The 21,129-nt window shown below is 39.0% G+C and overlaps 1 protein-coding gene across 1 annotated transcript in view; it reads right to left on the bottom strand.

Annotated features, from left to right (window-relative positions):
* The window catches only part of LOC124051797 (ephrin type-A receptor 5), a 60,538-nt gene that overhangs the window by 6,253 nt on the left and 33,156 nt on the right, over positions 1-21,129 (bottom strand). The window contains exons 6-18 of the mRNA XM_046375471.1: positions 18,347-18,471; positions 17,141-17,230; positions 16,869-16,938; positions 16,624-16,726; positions 13,098-13,165; positions 12,254-12,379; positions 11,279-11,464; positions 9,738-9,799; positions 6,843-6,910; positions 6,601-6,742; positions 5,136-5,285; positions 1,455-1,648; positions 68-232 (exon numbers count right to left, since the gene is read on the bottom strand). Coding sequence (XP_046231427.1) covers positions 68-232; positions 1,455-1,648; positions 5,136-5,285; positions 6,601-6,742; positions 6,843-6,910; positions 9,738-9,799; positions 11,279-11,464; positions 12,254-12,379; positions 13,098-13,165; positions 16,624-16,726; positions 16,869-16,938; positions 17,141-17,230; positions 18,347-18,471 — 1,549 coding nt within the window. The remainder of the gene's footprint in view (positions 1-67; positions 233-1,454; positions 1,649-5,135; positions 5,286-6,600; positions 6,743-6,842; positions 6,911-9,737; positions 9,800-11,278; positions 11,465-12,253; positions 12,380-13,097; positions 13,166-16,623; positions 16,727-16,868; positions 16,939-17,140; positions 17,231-18,346; positions 18,472-21,129) is intronic.

Genomic DNA, 21,129 nt, shown 5'->3' with positions numbered 1-21,129 from the left:
CAAAACGATCTGCTCAGCTAGATGTTGTACTAATTCTTTCCATTTGCATGTGTGTAAGTGGTCTTACTCTGATGTCATCTGAGCTACTGTCTCCAGTGAAGAATAACCTCCTTCCATGAAGAGCTCAGTGTAACGACCCATCTTGATGGAGTCAAGCCAGTCCCCTACGGTCTGGCTCCGAGTGCTGTGGCCCCCGTCCTCACTGGCATGCTCCACTAACAGGTTAGAAACCCTGGCACATAGATGGAAGAAACAGCAAAAGATAGAGCAAGACTGTAGTCAAATTAATTATGCATGTACTTTTTTCACACAGTATTCAGTGTCAGGATGTAGTAAAAAAGACTTTATTGGCATCAGGCATATTTCACATCATTATCAAAAATATTATGTGTGGGATTCACTGTAATCAACTGGATTTTTAAACCCAGGGCTCAACAGTCCAATCACCAGTTAGGATTCATGATGTTACTTATGCACAGAAAGCTAAAAACTTATGTCCTCAAAACTGTGTGATTCAGCTCACTCTTTATGCTAACAAATAGAACTCTCAATGCTTTCAAACACAAATGTTCATGCTACCTTACAATATTCTCCATGCTGGAAGCTAGAACACAAGTTTCACATGGAGCAAGGACAGTTCCTGTTGGTGTCCCTTTAATCTGGCTAACTGTCATATGTTATTGCATGAGCTGTTGGCATATGGCATTGATTTATTTATGTGTGTTCCTGTGTGTGTGAGTGTGTCTGTACGTGGAAAAGAGAAAGGAGAACAAAAGATCACACATCAATTCATTATCTCTGCAAAGAAAATAAGGTAATGAGGCTGTCTGGCTAAATGTCTGCTTCAGAGCACTTATAGGCGTTTCTTGCCATTATACGCTAATGCAGTGCATAGTGGGAAATACTAATTGAATGTTCAAATGTTCCGATAATCAAACGATACCCTACTGAATACAATTCGCACTAATGCGTATTTTTCAGAAAATCAAGCTATGTTCATTTATTTCTCTCCTGTTCTTTGCCAGCATGTAGCAGTTAGTGACTATGTCCATCCTGATTTAATTATGCAGCTACAAAAGACTTCAACAGAGACACTATTTACATTTCAGCTGAACGATGATGAGTCTATTAGCTTGCAGCGCTGGATTTAATTCACTTAAGAATGAATAGGTCAATTAAAACACAATACATTTTTAAGATTAAAAGAAACATCAGTAAAGGCAACATACATCTCTTCTCTTGCAAAATTACATTTAAGTAGATTTAGTAGATTGCTGAAATCAAAAGATATATCAGTGTAATGGTTGGCTTTCAGCTCAGATCCCCCCCAAAATAACTTGTGTGTTAGAGTACAAATTAAAAAATACAAAGTTTTTGAAACAGATTTTTTTCAAAATGAAAATGTATCAAATTTCAAACAGATATGCCTGTCCTTTTTTAGTGTGAATTCATACCTGTGCGAGGAGTTGACCAATTTTTTTAATGAGCTGGGGTTGCGAATGAGCTTGTCTAGTAGACAGACAATTTCATCAAACTTGGGGCGGTTGCTGCGTTCTCGCTGCCAACAGTCCATCATTAGGTGGTACAGAGCCTCAGGGCAGTCCATAGGACCTGGCAACCTGTAGCTCTCCTCCACTGCTTTTATTACCTGTAGACAGACAGTAGGATGGAGATAGACAGATGGAGTTCAGCTTTACAATAGGCCATGAAATGGTACAATAATCCAGGACAGTCCAAAAGGTCTGATAAATGACTTTCTTTCATTTGTAAGTTAGAGATAATGAGTGAGATGAAGGAAGACACTACAGTACCATAGGTTTTGCAAAGGTTAGCAAAGGTAGCAATCAGCACAACAGTAAAACTTTAATACAAATAAATGCAAAACATATGCTAAAACCACCTAAACAATAATACACATCAGTGGCAGTAAAATGCTAAACCTCCAGCCATCATCATGTCAACCATTTGCCGATTATTAGAAGTTCATCATCATCAGTCAGCAATATTTTTATGGAAGACTAATCATCAGCTGACTTGTCCTAAGCCTTTAACAATCTGATGGACTGTCTGCAAAATATTTTCTCATCCTCTTACAGGAACTGATTCTTAATTAATGTTTAAAATACACTGATTGGCTTTAAAGTTTGTTCAAGAGATTCTGTGACATGGTTTCTTCCAATACATTGAGTATTCTGCCGACTGGGTGTATTTTAAAATGAGATAATGAGGTAATATGATGAGAGTGTGCAACACTTCTTTTCTTTCATCAGTGTGATCAGCACCTCCCTGCAGCACTTAGCATGCGTTACTTTTCTATTATGTAATAAGATAATGAAACATACACCACAAGACTGAGATCTGTTCTATCACTTTTATAAAGTTTAAAGACATAGATGACAGAAAAAAGGTGATAGAAAAGGTGAAAAAATCCTCCCGGGCAAAACCAGGAGGACAGTGAATCATTTCCAAGGAATGGAAAGGATACAACTTGTTTGACACTTGAGCATGTCTTATCTTTCTCACAGCAGGACCACAACAAACTTCAGCAAAAGTAATGTTACTTCCAATCTGAATGCCCTCAAGCAAGATCCTGCACTCTATCTGACCCTACACTTAAACCTCCATGACGGTAGGGTGCCAAAATGAACCTCCTGTGAGAAATTAACATTGTTTATTTGATGCGCTGCACAGACCAGTTAATCAGTTAATCGGTTAATCAATTCTGCAAGTAAAAAAATGTAGCACGGAATCAGATTTTTTTGGGGGGGGGGGGGGGGTTGGGAGATTGAGTTTGATGAATAATAAATAAACCTGGCTCTCTCCGTTAGACCCTGCAGTGGAAAGCAGACTGGAGTTCTCAGCCTAGTTCTGCCAGTGCAAAACACTGCAGGGAATTGATTTGTTGAGTTCAAGACAGGCTTTACTTTTGTCAGACTCACACAAAAGACAGACGTGATAGCACTCCAATATACATGCATGCATGAAGCCGCACATGAGCATGCACCAAAGCACAAGAGAGCGGCACAGCATTGAATCATCGCTGCATGCTGAGAGGGAGAAGAACTTCACATAGCTGACTGGCAGGGAGGAAAGATCAGAGGAAGAAAATGAGACACCGAGGTGGGAGAAAGAAAGAGAAGGCGGATGAGAGGCAAAGAAGAATGCAGACAGAGATTGCATTTTTGAGAGACAAAGGAGAGGACAAGAGAAAGAACTGAGGAGGAAAAGGACAGAAATGGGAAACAGACGGAGAGAAGCTTAGAGAAAGTGTGAGAGCCTGCACTTCCTTGTGCAGATCAGAGAAAATCCAGCATAACGCTTTCAATTAAACATCAAACGTCTTCTCCTCTCCTCTTTTCCTCCTCTCTAGACTTCTCTGAGACAGACAGCCTAATAACCAAAGGAGGAGGGAGGGGTCTGAAGCAAGGGATGAAGAGGTCACAGGAGGGCTGTGTGTGCATATGTTGCTGGTGTGTGTGTGTGTGTGTGTGCGTGTGTATACATCTGTGGGTGGGAAATGAGTGCACCTGTGTGGTGTCTGAATCCGATGTTACATTCTCACTCATCACCATGTGACAAGCTTGCACTTCTCCTCATTAAAATGAACTCTGGGCTGCGTTTTAATGTGGGTGCTACCCTCTCCTCCTTCTTCTTCTCTGATTCACTTTTTTTCCGTCTCCTCTCTGATGCACAGACACATGCAGGTCATCTGGGTACGTGCTGAGTTGAACTGTTAGGGTATCAATCTGTAGCCATTCATGTACAAGTTTCTGAATTTTACATTTGGCCAAATGGCATAAATAATGCTGTAATAAAAAAAACTAAATAAACATTTATGCACTTTGTTTACACTTTGTGATAAAAAAGCCTTAAGCACTTATAAATACATATATAGTCCAAGTGAGCGTACAGCCTCTATTGTCCTTACCGAGTTTTTCTGCTTAGCACTGCACCTCCTGAGTATTCACCTGTTTCACTCTTTTGCTTACACACACCTTTCTCGACACCATACAATGTCTATCTTTGTGTTTCCATTAAAGCTATTAATTCCCATCATTCACATATTGCAGTAATACAGTAGAATTATAATAATGAAGTCCCACACGGCCCTCCCCATTTAAGCCCACATTCACACTTCCGTCACCTGACCTACACATCTCTTTCCCCTCTGTCTATTGCCGTCTTTGTTATACACAAACCACAAGTTCTCAAGCAACAATGAAGACAGCCTTGCATTTTCTATTTTATAAAGGAAGAAAATACAACCTGGCAGACAAAATCTGATTGATTTTATGCTCTTAATGTGTAAATTCATAAAACATGAAACAAAGGTGAATAAAACTTTAGTCAAACATCAACTGGGATCTGTTTTAACATATGAAGCACCTTCACGTTGGCTCCCCACAGCCAGATTGAGAAAGACTGTCCTAGCCCAAGTTCAGATTTTATTTTCGTCCTTGGAAACAGTGACAGTAAACTACTGTTTCAAAGATCAAAGCAAAAGTTTGACAGTTTGAGTCAAGAGTTGGATGAGAATATAGATACTACTCTGGTATCAATCTGTTTAAGTCAAAGCTACAGCCAACAGTCAGGTAGCGTAATTAAGCAGAAACATTGGAGACAGTGAGAAAACGACTGCTGATTTTTGGGACGGTTAAATGCTGTTTCATGGCATATAAAAAAGCAACTTGTTGATTTAGTTTTTTATACACAGATTGAACAAACAAGATACACTGTGTTAATTAGTAAGAAAAAGGAAAATCTAACTGGGCAAACTCCACTTTGCTGATGGAGATCATGTGATGCCAAGTGCTTGCTCAAGGGGGAATGTTGGGCTCTCTCTATTTACAATTTAATTAAAGAGTTTGGTCTAGACCTGCTCAAATTGGAAAGTGTCATGAGATAACTTTTGTTGTGAATTGGCGCTATATAAATAAACTGAATTGAATTGAATTGAATTGATACCATTGAAAGCTCCAGAACGTGACGTGGAGACTGTTTTCTTGGTTGTCCGAGATATTTCACAGCCTTTTACAATCCTGCTTCATTTGAATGCTCTGAGACACATTCAGACCTACAAAACACATGCGCCACACACACAAAAAATTTCCACAACAACGTCACATCAAACTTACATCTTGATTGGACATCTCCCAGTATGGCCTCTCCCCGTATGACATCACTTCCCACATGACAATTCCGTAACTCCACACATCGCTGGATGAGGTGAACTTCCTGTACGCGATGGCCTCTGGAGCCGTCCAGCGAATGGGAATTTTCCCGCCCTGCAACAACAAGTAAGAACATTTAGCACATAAAGCAAACGCCTCTGAGAATATCAAGGAATTTTGGATTAGAAAATGTAATCTTATCTTTCCACCTGTTGCATAAATCATACTATTTACATTGTCGACAGCTCAATGCAACGCTTGTACTAATGCCCTTTTGAGGTATAAATACAGCTGTAGTCACTCAAAAGTTTTTTTTTTCCTTTTTTTGTTACTCAAAGATGGAAACCAAGAACAGACCTTAATTGAGACACTTCTGCCACATGTGGTCCAACCCACGATTTCACTAATGAATACCAATTTAGGAACACATTCATGACAAGAAGTTACACTTTCTTTTACAAATTCCCTGTCCTAACTGTAGGGGGGCCTGAGATTTCTCTACTTGCTTTTCCTCATTTTCATTATCGCGCTTTCATTGCAAAGATGGAAGAGTTCACAGGATGACTGCTGAGTTCCAGAGGAAAATGTGTTTTCGGCTGATGAGTAGTGAAATTAGCCTGATGCAGTATTGATGAACACAGCAGCGGGATGTCTCAGGGTCTGATTATTTGAAGGGTGTGAATTATATCATTCTCACTGCTCTGTCAGGGAAAGAGAGCCAGACGAGCCTGAACGAGAGAAAAAATGAGAGAGCAAGAAGACATGTAGCCTGGCAGTGAGAGGTGAGTGACAGGATATTTGGCACTAAGGCAGCAAGACTCAGTGCTAATTGAGTCTGTTGCGGAGACTGAGCTGAGTACTAATTGGCCCTCCTACTGCAGGAAGCAGCCCATCTCTGGATGACAGGACGCTTCTCAGCCTGGGACACGCCGCTCAATTTAAAACCCGCTGCTGCCGTCTGTGTGTGTATGTGTGAACACAAGTACATATGTGCGTGAATCTGAACAAAACTCTTTTTACTTAACAAAAACATTTGATATACCACAGTTTCTGGGTACACACAGAGATACAAACTGGATTAAATACAAAAGTCTTCAAAGACACAACACTTTGGTCTCTAGTTTATCCTTCCTCTTTCAGACCAATGCCAAAGCAACTGGGTGATTAATTGATTAGTTAAACGTCAGATAATTTACAATTGATTAACTGATTAATTGTTTAAGTCATTTATTAAGAAAAATAACAAAATTTGAAGCAAATTTTTAAATGTGGGATTTTGCTGATATTATTTGCTTTCATATCACGTTAAATCATCAAAAATATCACATCACACATCAAGTGGCACATCAAACAGACAAAATAAGGCTCTGGGAAATTGTGACTAGCCTTCTAGACTTGATTAACTGAAAAGATAATCTATAGATCTTACCCGCGTGGTGTACGCAGCCTCTGGGTCGTCTTCCAGGACTCGGGACAGGCCAAAGTCAGAAACTTTACAAACAAGGTTGCTGTTGACCAGGATGTTACGAGCTGCAAGATCACGGTGGACATAGCCCATGTCGGACAGGTATCTGCATTTATCAACACAAAAGAGAGGACTAAACCTAAACATTGTGCCCCACTGATGTGTTCAGTAATGCCTTGTGTGTTTGTGTGGACTTGTATGTGTACCTCATGCCAGATGCAATTCCACGCAGCATACCAACCAGCTGGATTACAGTAAACTGACCATCATTTTTCTGAAGAAAAGAAGAGACAGACATGACAAAGGCTTGAATGAAATAGATATCAAATGAAAGTCGAACAAAAAAATTAAAAAGCAGTATAAGAATGTGGTTCTGAGGTGATGGTTTATATGGTGTGTAGCCTGAAAACCTGGGTCAACATAAGAAGCCGAAAGACAGAGGTATGTATGACCTCTGCACTCAACAGCTATCGGGATGAGAATGTAAATTGTCTAATCCATCAAAACCATGCATGCGTTTATCAATTTCTTTCATTAACGCTGACTTGTCATTCCTCCCACGTGTACCCACGTGTGTTCTTGTCAGTAGCTCTCCTGCTCTTTGGGAAGCCCTGCTGCCCAGAGTCGTACCATGTTTTATGAAATCAGTCTCTGATACAGACACAAGTGAAGCCATTCCCTCTTGTGGGACCTTCAAATCTCCATACCTCAATAATGATAATTAGATCTTTAAATAACCGAGGCAGAAGAACTTTTTCCAAGGACAGAATGTTTCTTCTCTCTACCTTTGCATGCTGATCAGGAGGCAGTTCCTTGGAGGAACTCGCAGACTTTAAAGAGTACTGCATTGATTTACCAATTTAGCATTGCGCTCATGATGAAGTATTTGGAAAAAAAACAAACAAATCAAATCAATGCAGCAGAACCAGATTTAAGTCTGCACAGAAGAATCCTGTCAGCACCTTGGTCAGAGATTTTGTCGTCATGCTAGTACCAATTGGAGCTGCTAACCTCATGCCTAGATGATGAGCAGGCTACAGATGTCTGAAAAGCTCACTTCTGTCAAACTCCACACCCTCTGATTTTTTCCTTATATATGCAGTAGTCTGTACTACTGTATGCACTAAATCTGTACTTATTTGTATGTAAAATCTGTCTAGCCTCCACAATTTCTTTAATATTCATATCAAGTGTATTTGTTGCCTAATCATAACAATAATTTATCTTCCATAATGATTTTTCCCTAACTGTAATCATGCTCTTATTGCAATGTACATAATAATAATAATAATTTAAAAACTTATATAAATGTATAACGTATAAAAATTATCAAAATATATAATAAATAAACATCTACCAAAGAAAAAGAAAATATGGATGGCTGCTTAAAGCTGAAGCAGAGTGTGTTCGCTTTCACACAATATTAATACAAACAGTAACTTATGGTACTGTAGCTGCTCCTTCCTTCCTATGGGAAACTGTAATAAGGTTCATCTTAGTTTTCTCCCAATGACACCTGTCACCATTAGTTTAAGCCTTAGCTCCATCTACAGTAGAACATTGCACTTCCAAGTGAAATAAGATGTTAAGCCACATATGCGAGTTACGAGCTTTACATTGCCTTGTCCATAGCTGTGACACTTAATCCAGGACCCAGTCCAGCCACTGCTTCTGTCATGACTGTGTCATTTATACTGGCCTCAGTACGCCAGCCATCCATGTAATTACTGCACTGGGTTTGCTGTGCTACTCCGCCTGTAGGTTCCGCAGATCCTCAGTCTCCCCTTTCCCATCCAGGATTACTCCCAAAGGCACACAAGGCAGTCATGTCAGCAGTTTCCTGTGACCACAGCCCCGTGGCACAACTCCTCCAGCCTTCCTATGTCTTTTGTCTCATAGAGCCCTCCCTTTTTCACACAGTCGGGGCAAGAGTACAACTCGCTCAGTCTGCACTGCCTTGCAACCACACCCATCCTTCCAAACACCACAATGTTATTCTCACCTTTCCCAAATTTCCATAATTGCTGCTTTGAAGTATGTCTTTACCATCTTGCAAATGTATGACCTAATTTCTCTCGTCTCGCCAGTAGCCATCTGCTGCAGGAGTTCACCCACTGTTCATACAGGATTCAGGCCTTGTCCACCAATTGAACACCTTGCCATTGTTCCCAGTGAGTAGACCAGCTCTGGAGAGGGATCACTTAACTCAGACATTTGTCAGCCTGCCTCTTCACTATGATTCATCTTCTCCACTCAGTGAAGTCCAAATTGCCTAGACAGTGCAGACATGATTCCAACACTGAGTGCTCTGATGTCTCATAATTTTGAGCAAAGTGAGCTCTTATGCAGTCGAGGCATTTCAAATTTTTATAGAGAAAGTTTGAAATCGGACACACTAAAAACTGGACTTCTTTTGGCATTATTTAGTGTTTCTCCCCTAAATTGTTTATTGTGTGTATTAAAAAAAATAATAACTTAACACCAACCTAAACAAACAACAAAGTAACTTTACCCTTGAAAGATGTCAGTGTAACACCTGCCTCGGTTAAGGTTTTACACAAACATTCACATCTATCACATGTTCTTCTCTAGTTAACTTCTGCTTCAGTGTGTACAATGATGAGGTGCTGGCCTGGAATAATAATACCTTTGGTGGACATATTGTCATTTCACCCCATCGGATGCTCGTGCCCACAGTGGCGCATCTCCATTATAAACAGTTCGCATAAATACGCTTTCTTTTTCTAGAAGATTAAATGTTTTTCCACCTCTGTGATGACTGTCCTCACAATTTGGGATAAAAAAAACAAAAAAAAACAAGTAGCGACTCTCTCCAACTCTGCCTGTTTGAACTTATCTTTACATATGCAAATACACACCAAACAAGCTGCTTAAACAATTGCTTTTGACTGATTCTTCAGAATCAGTGGAGATTTAACTTACCCTTCTCTTCTTCTATTGTCCTGCTTCTCCTCCTCTTTATCCAGTGCCTATTTCACCATCATTTTCACCCTATGATTTCTCAGCCTCTTCCACCCTATCACCTTTCACACTTTTATTTCCTTCTTTCTATATTCCCGCCTCTTAAGCTTGTGTCCTACCTTTAAGAAAGTGTCCAGTGATCCATTCTCCATGTATTCAGTGATGATCATCACTGGCTTGCCTAAAAAAGCAAAATATGAGAACATATTTCACTATTAAAAAAGTACACAAACAAGAGAATCTCCATTTAAGGTTAAGTTTTCTCAAACAACTTCGCTTTGAACAAAAATACAGAATATTAGAAACCTGGTCCTGTTTCATCAGCCTAAGCGTACGTCGAGAGTTAGAACATACGTCAATAGTTTTTCAGCTTTAACTTCACAGCCTCTCCATATAAATTCATCATATCAAAGTTCCCATTTCAAGATATCCTGGCTACTACTTTAAATCAATGCTTTCTTTGGACTTGACTAAAGCTGAACTTGATATTCTGAGTTGACTCTTAAAAAATGAATGATGTGCATTTGTATGTATGTATTCTAGACACTTATGTATTAATAGGGATAAGCATTTCATTGAAGTATTATCAGAATTGCAATATGGCCAAGTGCAGTAGAGCTGCATTTTCTTCATGAAGATAAAATGTGTCACATCATACTGTATCATATATATGAAGCAATGTGATGTTACAGAGATGCCCTGGTCTATGAATCATATCCTCCAGATGTAAAGCAAAATACTTGTTTGTTACAGACATCATACACATCATAATCAGTATGGTAGGATGGCAGTATTTGAGTTTTCTGAAATATATTGCATTTCACTTTAGTATGAAGGAGTCAGAAAAAAAAGACATTTCAAGAGTACAACTGAGATTGATGAACCACGGTTGGAGCTGTCAAAGTACTTCTGTGATGAAGTACAGCTGAGTGCGATGTTGAAAAACCCTGACAAAGTACAGTTCATCCACTGAAGAAATCAGAGCAGAGTTTCACAAGTAAACTTGAACCTGACAAGTTGAGCTTGAGATTCTTCAACATTTACAGAGTACAGATGCTCCACGAACAGGGTTGGAAAAAAAGGTACCCAAAAGTCATACTTGAGTAAAAGTAAAGACATCATGCTCAAACATTATTTTGGTTAAAGGGAGTCATCCATTAGAAGAATACTTCAGCAAAAATCTTAAAGTATTCAATAACAAAGTAATTTTCTAGCAGTAGCTAAGTATCAAAATTACAAGTCATTTACAAGTAAATTGTCATTGGATTTTCATGTATGAATATATTATATCCTAGGGATCGCTGGTTATTTTGCTGGCTGATGATGAGAAGAGATATGCAGCATATTTCTGATTATCAGAATCAATGTTTTATTTTACATCAATTAAAAATAAGATAAATTTATTTTTCTGCTTTGGCACTGACGCAACATGGATCTGCAAAGTACAGAGTAACTCAGGTTATCAAATAAATGCAGTGAAGTAAAAAGTACAACGTCTGCCTCTAAAATGTAGTGGAGTGGAAGTAGTACTGCAGTACTTGGGTAAACAAACCCAGCAATTTCCTCTGAAAACCATTTTATTAATCATATAAGGCTCAAAACTTAAAAGCAAAGCAAAGCGTGTTAAATACGAGTAGAAGCAGACATGCTGATGACTCACTCTTGGTGACCACTCCCTCCAGACGGATGATGTTTGGATGGTTAAACTGGCCCATGATTGACGCCTCCCACAGGAAGTCACGTCTCTGCTGCTCTGTGTAACCTGCTTTTAAGGTCTTAATGGCAACCTGGATCTCTCTCTTCCCTGGCAGCCTCAGCGGTCCGCTGCACACCTCGCCAAACTCCCCTGAGGCAAAGAGACAGAGCTTGACTGTGTCCTCAACATTTCAGCCCACCTAGATCTACAGAAGTCTCGTTGAATGGTGAAATAAACATTTCATTGTGACCTAAATCTAAAAGTTCACTTTATTGATCATCAAGGTATTGATTTTAGGACAACAAACCCACACCAATTTTGAATGTTAAAGCAAAGCTGTGGAGAGAGCATTTCTGAACAATTTAGGTGTTACAGCTCAGGACCTCAAACTACCCCAGCACATATTCAATTAGATTTTTAAAATGTTGACACTGGTTATGACTGCAAGGGCAGCTTCAGCTGAAACATTTATTTTTGTTTTTTTGTTTGTCAGCAGAGGACAAACACCATTTATTGCTGTCATTTTCTAGTAGTGCCTGGCTTAATTGCCCATGTCTAAATGTTCATCTATACGATGATGCACAATTATGAATGTGACACGGAAGGAAAATACGATGTACTTTCACAGAGGTTATAAGAAAATGGTTAAATACGACAAAATAGGGAAGAATTGTTACTGTTATTAGTGTACACCGAGTTTTTGTGTGTCTGTGTTTCCAAACAGCATTGTGTGAAATTAAGCTGTTGCAGGACATTAGATTACTTCACCTCATGCTTGACTGAACAGGTTCACCTCAGAAAGAACCATAATGTATTCTGTGACACATTATTCCAAATCAGCCCCAATCTGACGCTCAGAATAAGAAGCAGTGTATCTATAAGACACACGCACACACACACACACACACAGAGGCAGGCAGGCAGACTGAGCTGACTCACCGGCTCCGATGATCCTCTCTATGGAAATGAACGAGACATCAATCTCCTGGGCAAATTCATGCACTGCCTGGTTGGGATCTTCGTAGGTGAGGGGGTCGATGTAGGTACGCACCCCCGGGAACTTAACTGCAGGCACACATGGATAGCACCATTACCATTTAGATGTAATTTACTATTATTAACATATGCAGGCTTGTACCCACAACACTATGCATGCATGCATACAATACATAACAACAGCATGAGTGATCCCTCTCATTATAGCTGAAGATGCCGTCAACTTATAAATTTCATTTTTTTGTATTGTTGTGTTGATGTGATTTTGATTATTCTACCTTACCTACCTAACGAGATAAGCAAATAATACCCATTTTAATATATTTTTGTGTATGGTATGAATCAGCTTGACAGTAAATCAAACATATTGGCACTGTGGTATTTTTCCCTGACTTCTCTGGCGCTGATGTACCCACCATGGTCAGCTCTGATGCCAACAGATGGGTAGCTGGAAACAATGCCAAAAATATGGCTAAATATATAAAGCTGTCACGGCCTATAAATCATCATAGCTTTGTGTGTCTTCTGCCAACATGACTGCAGTGGAGCTGGTTTGTAGCTGTGCCATTCAAAGAACTGCTCTTAGCACAAGACATCGTCAAATGGACTGGTACCCACACAGACACACGTGCGTGAGCCTACGGGGATGAACAAACTCATAGAGACATGACCGCTGACTGAACCCTCTACTGTACATGTAAACGTTGACTGAACTTGTCCACACACACACACACACACACACACACACATAAAACATACAGAATGACTCTGGGTTTTCTTAACTTACTGTGACCGTTGTGGAAGTGCATCTTCTCTTCTTCAGGATCCTGCTTTGCTTTGCTATAGCCACAACGCCTGAGAGGGAGGAGAGAAAAACACCTCGGATTCAGTGCCATGCCACTGTTTGGTTATGTGCACAAATGAGAGCAATGACTAGTGTTTTTTTTTTTTTTTTTTTTTTTGAATCGCAGAAAGCCATACACTTGCATAATTGACACTTACTGATGATGTATAAGGGCACAAACAAAACAATAGGAACTCATCATGGAAAAGGACTTTTAATTAATCAACTATGCCTAACAGTTGGATGGCAATTAGCAGTATTTTCAGCAATAACACAGTTCTGACAAATAGCATCCTATCTATAATTGTTTATATATAATATCACATAAAAAAAAAAAAAAAAAAGAGAAAAACTGCATCTGTTGTTCAGTTTCAGGCTTGTCTATGATACAGTAGCATCATTTAGCTATAACTGTACATCATGTGTTTACATAAATTTTAGTAGTAGAAATTACTGTATGAATTTATGTTTCATCGACTGTTCTACTCTATCTAATCCTACAGAGGAAGGAGTGTCATCTACACTTAGAGAGAAGAAAGAACACAGTTTGTAATAAAGACATCACAACATAGACCAGACACAGCAAAGCAAACTGTGGTGAACAAATAACAGGATCACACTTAGATATAAGTGCAACTCGAGTTTCTCTTTTACTTATAGGCTACGCAGAAGAAGAAAAAGCTGAAAATAACCCAGATTAAACAGGAGCAATTATCTTCAGCATGATCCCATACTCAAACACACACAAGCTCATATACAACACTGACAGAACATACATAAAGGCAAGATTTTTAAACTCTTTTTTTAAAAATACATTCACCTACTTTACTGCATTTGTAAAACTAAGAGCCAACAAAATGTTTTAGAAGAGTTTTACTCATTTTTCCACTCCTGAAGACAAAAAAGCCAAAGTGCGAGAACACATCAACAACATACAAAAAATACACACTTAGGGTCATGTCCAACTCTTTCCCATCACAGCTCTCTGTAGGACAGCCAGAATTGGCTGGAGGGGTTCGGTATGGGCAGCTGGATAGTCTGGGGGAGGGGAGTCTGTGTGTGTCTGTGGTTTATATATGTGTGTCTGCCTGCGGGTGTTTAGTTTTACGGATCTGTTGAGTCAAGGGGTTTGAGCACGCTCAATGCCTGGCCTGCCCTCCAAACTTCCTGCATGTGTGTGTCTGTGTGTGTGTTAACGCATGCACACATGCATCAGTGCGTATGTGTGTGTCTACACATGTGCGCTGTGTCTGGATGTCTGTGCATGCATATGTAGCCTCGAGGGTCATGCAGGAGGAGGGGAGGGAAAGCTGTATACAGTGGATGGAGGGGGTTGGGGTGCTTGTGTCCCAAATCCATCACTGGAAAATTTGGCATTCCTCCATCTCTCCTCCCCCACACGAAACCAGAGCGATCCTCGATACCCATCCGTGTGCAGCTAAACCAAAATCCCTACTGTGTCTTCTTGATTTGCTTTTTAATCCCTGAATATCGCCACAGTCTACTCATCTGATCATTCTGTCAGGTAACTACATATTCACAATCTGTGTTCAAATAAATTACTGAAATGATGACCTAATAGTTAAAGGGATGAAGGGGTCAACAAATAAGGAGCAACCAAATGTGTGTATGGATAAAAAAATGAATTAACAGAACTATGGATGGCTTAATAATACAATGCATGAATAGAAAGATGAGTGTATGAACCATCATAGTATGGATGTAAATTTGAATTCCTGCTCTGAGCCTTATAACCTTGGAAAACTGCCCTTAGCTTTGTTAATTATGGTTCACTAAAATGATTTGGACATTTATAGCTTGTGATTAACTTAATTAGATAGATGTCACAGCAAAATGCAGCTAAAGAAGGATGTTCAAGAGGAACTTTTACCAACAAAAATTTGAGGGACTTTTCTAGACACAAAATCATATAAAGACAAGCAGGCCTGTCAAAATAATTACTTTTGTCAGATATATATGTCCCCAAACATAACTACGATAAAGGATATTATGGTCGTTTTAAGACCATGTTATGTCACTTAAATAACGATTTTTTAATTCTTAATAATATTCAGACATTGGAATTTGAAGGTGAAAGAAATATTAAAATATCCTAAATAATTATAACAAACAAAACAGAATCACACATTTACAACAACAAATAAAAAGGACCCTTCAGCTCCGTTAACAGAATTAACACCTCAATATAAGTTAAAGATTTGGCACAGCAAACAAATATACTGCCAATCCAGTTTTTGGTTGGGTAATGCCCATATATCTATATATATATATATATATATATATTTATATACACACATTAGTCAATACTGTAATTATCATGACAGGCCTGACAACAAGACGCTGACTGTTTTCTCAAGGGCTGCATATGCTTCCTCTAGTCAGTGATTATGAGCCTTGCATTTGTGCATGTTGTGTGTGTGTGTGTGCAAGTGATATCAGAAAATTGGTTGGAACAATTACAAGACAAGGTTAAGTGAAGGTCGTATGAGCCTGGAGGCATGCAGATACAACATAAACGGAGTGTACAATATCTGCAGCACAGAGTGCTAAATGCTGATGCCTAACAGAACAAAGTTGTGTCACTCGACTTGAGCAGAATCCACCAGCTTGCATGCATCAACCTTAAAGCTCTTCTAACCTAAAATGCAACCCATAATCCTGACCTATTACAAAAATCAAAACCTCAAACCATCCAAAGCATCTAATCACATAATGCTGCTCTACAACACAGAGAAATCTGGGTCAGGAATGAGATATGATATTTGTCCTTCTTGTTAGTCAGCCACAAGGTCAGTGGAGGACAAGGGGATGCCCTCTGAGCTCACATCCACTGAGATGTTCATGACTAGTATATGCTATACACATTGTAACCACATTTTAAAATGCAAATGCAAATTCATTTGCATTTCCATCCACTATTGTTATGTGATTAGTAGGACTTCCTTGATCTAAATAAACAGCTGGTGGTGCTAATTCTCCAGTCAGGCACCATTTAACCACTGCAGAAGAAGAGCAGCAACACGGTGATGTCATTAAATGAGTGACAGTTGCGCTCAAACAGTTAAAAACAATGTGGAAAACATAATTAAAATATGGAATTTATAGACCAAGTCCTAATTTGAGGAATGTTAAAGTCTCCTTATCGCTCCACAAGTGCTGATGGGTTTTTTTGTCTCTTCAGTAGATGTTTGAGTAACATGCCTCATGTACGTCATGATTTCTCTGTGTATTTCAGTGTATTTCCATTGCACTTACTTTTACTGATGTTCCATCCTCTGAACCTCAGCCAGTCATAAAAACTTTTCATTCTGTATTTCGAAATTTCTGTATTTTGAAAATTTTCATCATTTTGACTCATGTTTTTTTATGTGCCAATTTAAAAAGCCCCTTAAAACAGTTGGATGGAAACCCACCTAATGTTTCTTTCGGTGCCTGTTTTAAGTCTTACCGTCCACTTAACAGGAATCCAGCAACAACTGCCAGTAGGACCAGAGCCAATGTGATGGCCACGGCTACTATCGAAGCTTGAGCACGCTCACTGGTAGCTGTTACTGTTGAAGAAGAAAAAAAAAAAAAGCTGGATCACACACACAAGTGGCATCACACACACTTGGCATCTGTTATTGATGTAGCCAACAAAAGCAGGTGGGAGTCACATGCAAGTTAAACTCTCTCACCCTGAGGTGTACTCACGGTAAGGGCTGGTCTGGAATTCAAAACGTCGGCTGAACGCTCCATAGCCTGCCGAGGTCCTGGCTCGCACCTGTAATGCATCATATCCAAATGCAACACATCTACAATAAATATCACAACGTATTTATGTGTAGCACATGACTTCGATTAAAACTATTCACCTCTTCTCAAGTCAAATTGCACGAAACTGTTTGTTGTCCTACATATCTGTATATTTTTGTTCAAACATTACTATGTATCAGGGCTTTTTCAGAATTATTCTTTTGTTTGACCTGAAAGATGTAGACTGAAGAGGGCTTCAGGCCTTCCACCACCATCTCAGTCTCCTTGGATTTGATAATAGTGTAACTGGAGTCTTGCTCCTGCAGTAGGAGAAAGAGAGAAGTATTGTGTGTGTGTGTGTGTGTGTGTGTGTGAGTGTGAGAGAGAGAGAGAGAGAGAGAGAGAGAGAGAGAGAGAGAGAGAGAGAGAGAGTTCACTCACATGCTTTGCATCTACCTTTGTAGACTTGATAATTATTTGCTGTTGAAGTAATTATTCGGTCAGATGTTGTACAGGTACATCGTCTTCCCTGCCCTTTTATCTGCAATTCATTTTTAGTGCAAAGCCACCTGTGGTACATGTGGGAGTGTTTCGTAAGTGCATGCACGGAAGGATCAGTTTTCCAACTGTAACCACATCAGGTTTAAACAAAGCTAAATGTCCCTTCCATTAGCCAGAAGCCATTAGCTAACCACTGACCACAAACCCTGCTCCGCTCTCCTGTGTACCTTTATTCTGACCTTCCCAGAAAAGAAGACATCAGAGGATAAAAGAGAGAAAAGAGGAAGGGCAAAGAATGATCTGAATACAAGCATCAAATTACTGTCTCTAAGTTCTACTACAGTGCACAGTGCTCTGTTTTATTACTCTCGTTCTGCTCTTACTTTATTTTCCTCAGTCGCCACATTGTTAATATATATATATATATATATATGTATATACTTCAAGCTAAGCTGAATGTACACTCAGCTGTATCTCTGAAGGTCAATTTGAACAATTTTTAAACGCAAGAGTCTAAAAAAAACAAAAAACAAAAAAACAAACAAACAAAAAAAAAAACTTTTTTGAAAGTTTACTTTCAACCAGATAACTTTAAACATGTATATGCAGTACTGCTTTTAAAGCAATGATGAAGCTTGTATATGGTTGTATTAACTTGTATTTAGGTGAAACATGGCAATAACTAGACAAATAAACTAAAAAAAAGACTATATTTGAGGTAACTTTAAAATATACCTTTAAAAAATTTATATATGTGGCATTTTGCTATGCGTTTGTAGATACATGTGTTTGTTACACAATACACTGTAAATTATGTACACCAAAGCATGCAAAATCAGTACCTCAGTGATCAACATTTGTATTTTATGAAGGATAGTGGATGGACATGCTTAGCTTTGTATAAGGAGAGAGGAGTGGAAAAAGATTACTTTTACCTTTTCAAAATACTTGATCTCGTACTCCAGGATGATGCCGTTAGGGCGATCAGGCTCAGCCCAGGAAAGGCCAATGCTGCTCTTCCCTGTATGACCTTTTCTTACCACACTCACTGGGGATGGTGCTGCACACAAACACACACACACACACACAAACACAAATAAATTTCAAGCACATTAATTTGCTCGAGCAGTAAAACAAATTCCAACAGTTCAATATGATGCAACCCATTGCATCTCTTTAATTGCAGTGTTTAACATGACTGACATAACAGCCTAATAACCAGTGATTAAACAGAGGAGGGAAATGTGCCAAAGTTGTAATAATCTGTTGGGTACCATCAGCATGTGTAAGACATTTCTCTTTTGTTGACATCTCATCCTTTGATGTTTACATGCACACAGCTAACTGTAATGCTTGCTGTGACTGTTGAACATTCTGAAATATTTAACTGAAGATGAAACCACAGAGAACAAAATCACAAAAAAAGAGACAAAAATGAGTTTAAAGCTGATGGGTTAACCACATTGGAGTTGACACAGAAATGTACACAAGTCTGATGTGTCATTTCTGTCTTGCTGGGTGAAGAAAACTAAAGAAATGTGCCATTGTTTTATCATATTTTCTCAAGAGTTCCTTCTTTGGAATTCAAGTTTGTTAGTTACCAAAGTTCTGAAGTTATTTGGTGCAGTCCCTTCATCTTTGATTAAACCACTAAGTTTGAGGTGCACGGTGCACCGGTGTTTAATTACTATCCTTTTATATCTTGTTATTCAGTAGCTGCTGGTAAAGGAGCCCATTATGCCAGCTATGACTTCACACATCTGGCACACAGCTTTTGCAATACCAGATTTGGTGATTTGCAATGGATACTAAACACATTAAAATAGTTGTGAGGTAGTGTCACTGAAAAGACTACAAGTGACATATACATCGATACCTATTTAATTAATGTAATATTGTTATACCGTAGATGTTAATAATACTTCATGTCTGAAAATTGGAATGCGTTTCTTGAGCTTTTGTTTTTGGTTCTTTGCAAAATTTCCATTTCCATTCTTGTTTTTTTGGCGATTTATTCTATAGGTTCTGAAGTCATTGAGGGTGAGTTTGTATCAATCACCAAACCATCCTGTAGTAACCTGAACTGTTGGCCCATGTCTCAGGGGGGCAGTTGGAGAGTCTCTGACACATAAAGAGCTTTTCACCAGGCAAAATGCTCCCTCAGGCAACATGCTGATAATGTGTGTGTGTGTGTGTGTAGTGTGTGTGTGTGTGCGTCTGTGTGTGTGTGTGTGTGTGCATGTCTGCTTGTAAGCCTCTACTGCAAATGCTTAACACTGTTTAGGTTTCAATAGCCTCAGCAGAACCCTACAGGGAATAAATCATCGCTACAAACACAGTAACTGTATCCTAAGTGGATGGTCGCACAGAAGTGTTATCTGCAACATCTTAAAAGCCTGAAACCAGAAACCAAATGCACACACTCACTGCTTAAATGGTATAAATGCTGGGATGTGATGATGAGAGAGGGGGACTCTTTTCCCAGCAGCTTAACGCGTAACAATACACCAAAATCTAAGTATAAATCCTCCAAAAATGGATGCAGTTTGCTATTTTATATTTAATCAAAAGTTGAACAGAGGGCATCATAAGAGGGTGTATGGAGTTTAAAGCTCTCTGGTATACACGCTTATGATTTTGGGTTATATAAATATAGCTGACATTCCACATATGTATGTATAATACTGTACACATGCATTTAAAGCAGAGGTGAGCATAATATTTTTAAAATCATATTACTAAATGTTATTTTAATAAATGAAATGTCAGTAAATAGTGAAAGAGATACACTCATCACAGTTTCTCAGAGCCTACGCTGATGTCTTTAGATTGACTGTTTCATCCAATCCAAAGCTAATTTTTCTTTTATTGTTCCAGTAAATCGTGCCTATTCTTATTTTAGTTACAATTAGAAGCTAGAAAACATGAAAGTTTAAAGCTCTCTTTAAAGTAATTTACTGTACTGTGCTGTGTTTTCTATGCATTCAATATGGAAGTAATTCTGTTAATATTTAAACCATATTTACAAAAAAAATATGTTAAAAGCAGAACGATCTAATCATTAGATAATTTCTGGCCGTTCCCTCCGAGTCTAATCTTACTTCATTTTCATCAAATATCAGACAGCACAGTCGCACGCTGTCGAAAAATAACACCTAAAGCAGCATTTTAGTCAACAGAAGCACCTTTCTGCACAATGTCACACCTTTTAGTGCCATGACTCAGTGACTGTGACGAACAAACAAGTGTTTTAAAATCTGACATAACTGAGAAATGCCAATGCAGCGAGAGAATGGGAGGATGGGTTGGAGGACAAGCAAGTGGTTTGACAAAAACGGGGAAAAAAAGTGAGAAATGTGACAGAGACATCAACAGGGTGATGTGATGAAAAGTGTAGACAGAGGGTCCCAGCAACACTTTCAATTTAGCAACCAAGAAGACAGTGGAATCACACTTCCTGATTTAAACACTTCCAGTGTGTGTGTCTTACATCTGCTAATGAGCACCCACAGTACAGTAAGGCAGACCACAAATGAACATGAACTCCCCATAATTTTCATTGGTGCTGCCATTTTCTGTTTCTCCAACCATCAATGTGAAACCATGAAAAATTCCACTTCATGAAGAGAAAGGTTAGAAAAAGGTTGCAAAAGCTATTCAGTGGACAAGTGCAGCCCTGCAGTGAAACAACTCTGGCCTCAGATAAGAGCAACGTTAT

This window comes from Scatophagus argus, chromosome 20 (assembly GCF_020382885.2).
Source record: "Scatophagus argus isolate fScaArg1 chromosome 20, fScaArg1.pri, whole genome shotgun sequence".
Lineage (NCBI taxonomy): Eukaryota > Metazoa > Chordata > Actinopteri > Scatophagidae > Scatophagus > Scatophagus argus.
This window is presented reverse-complemented; position numbering and strand designations above follow the sequence as displayed.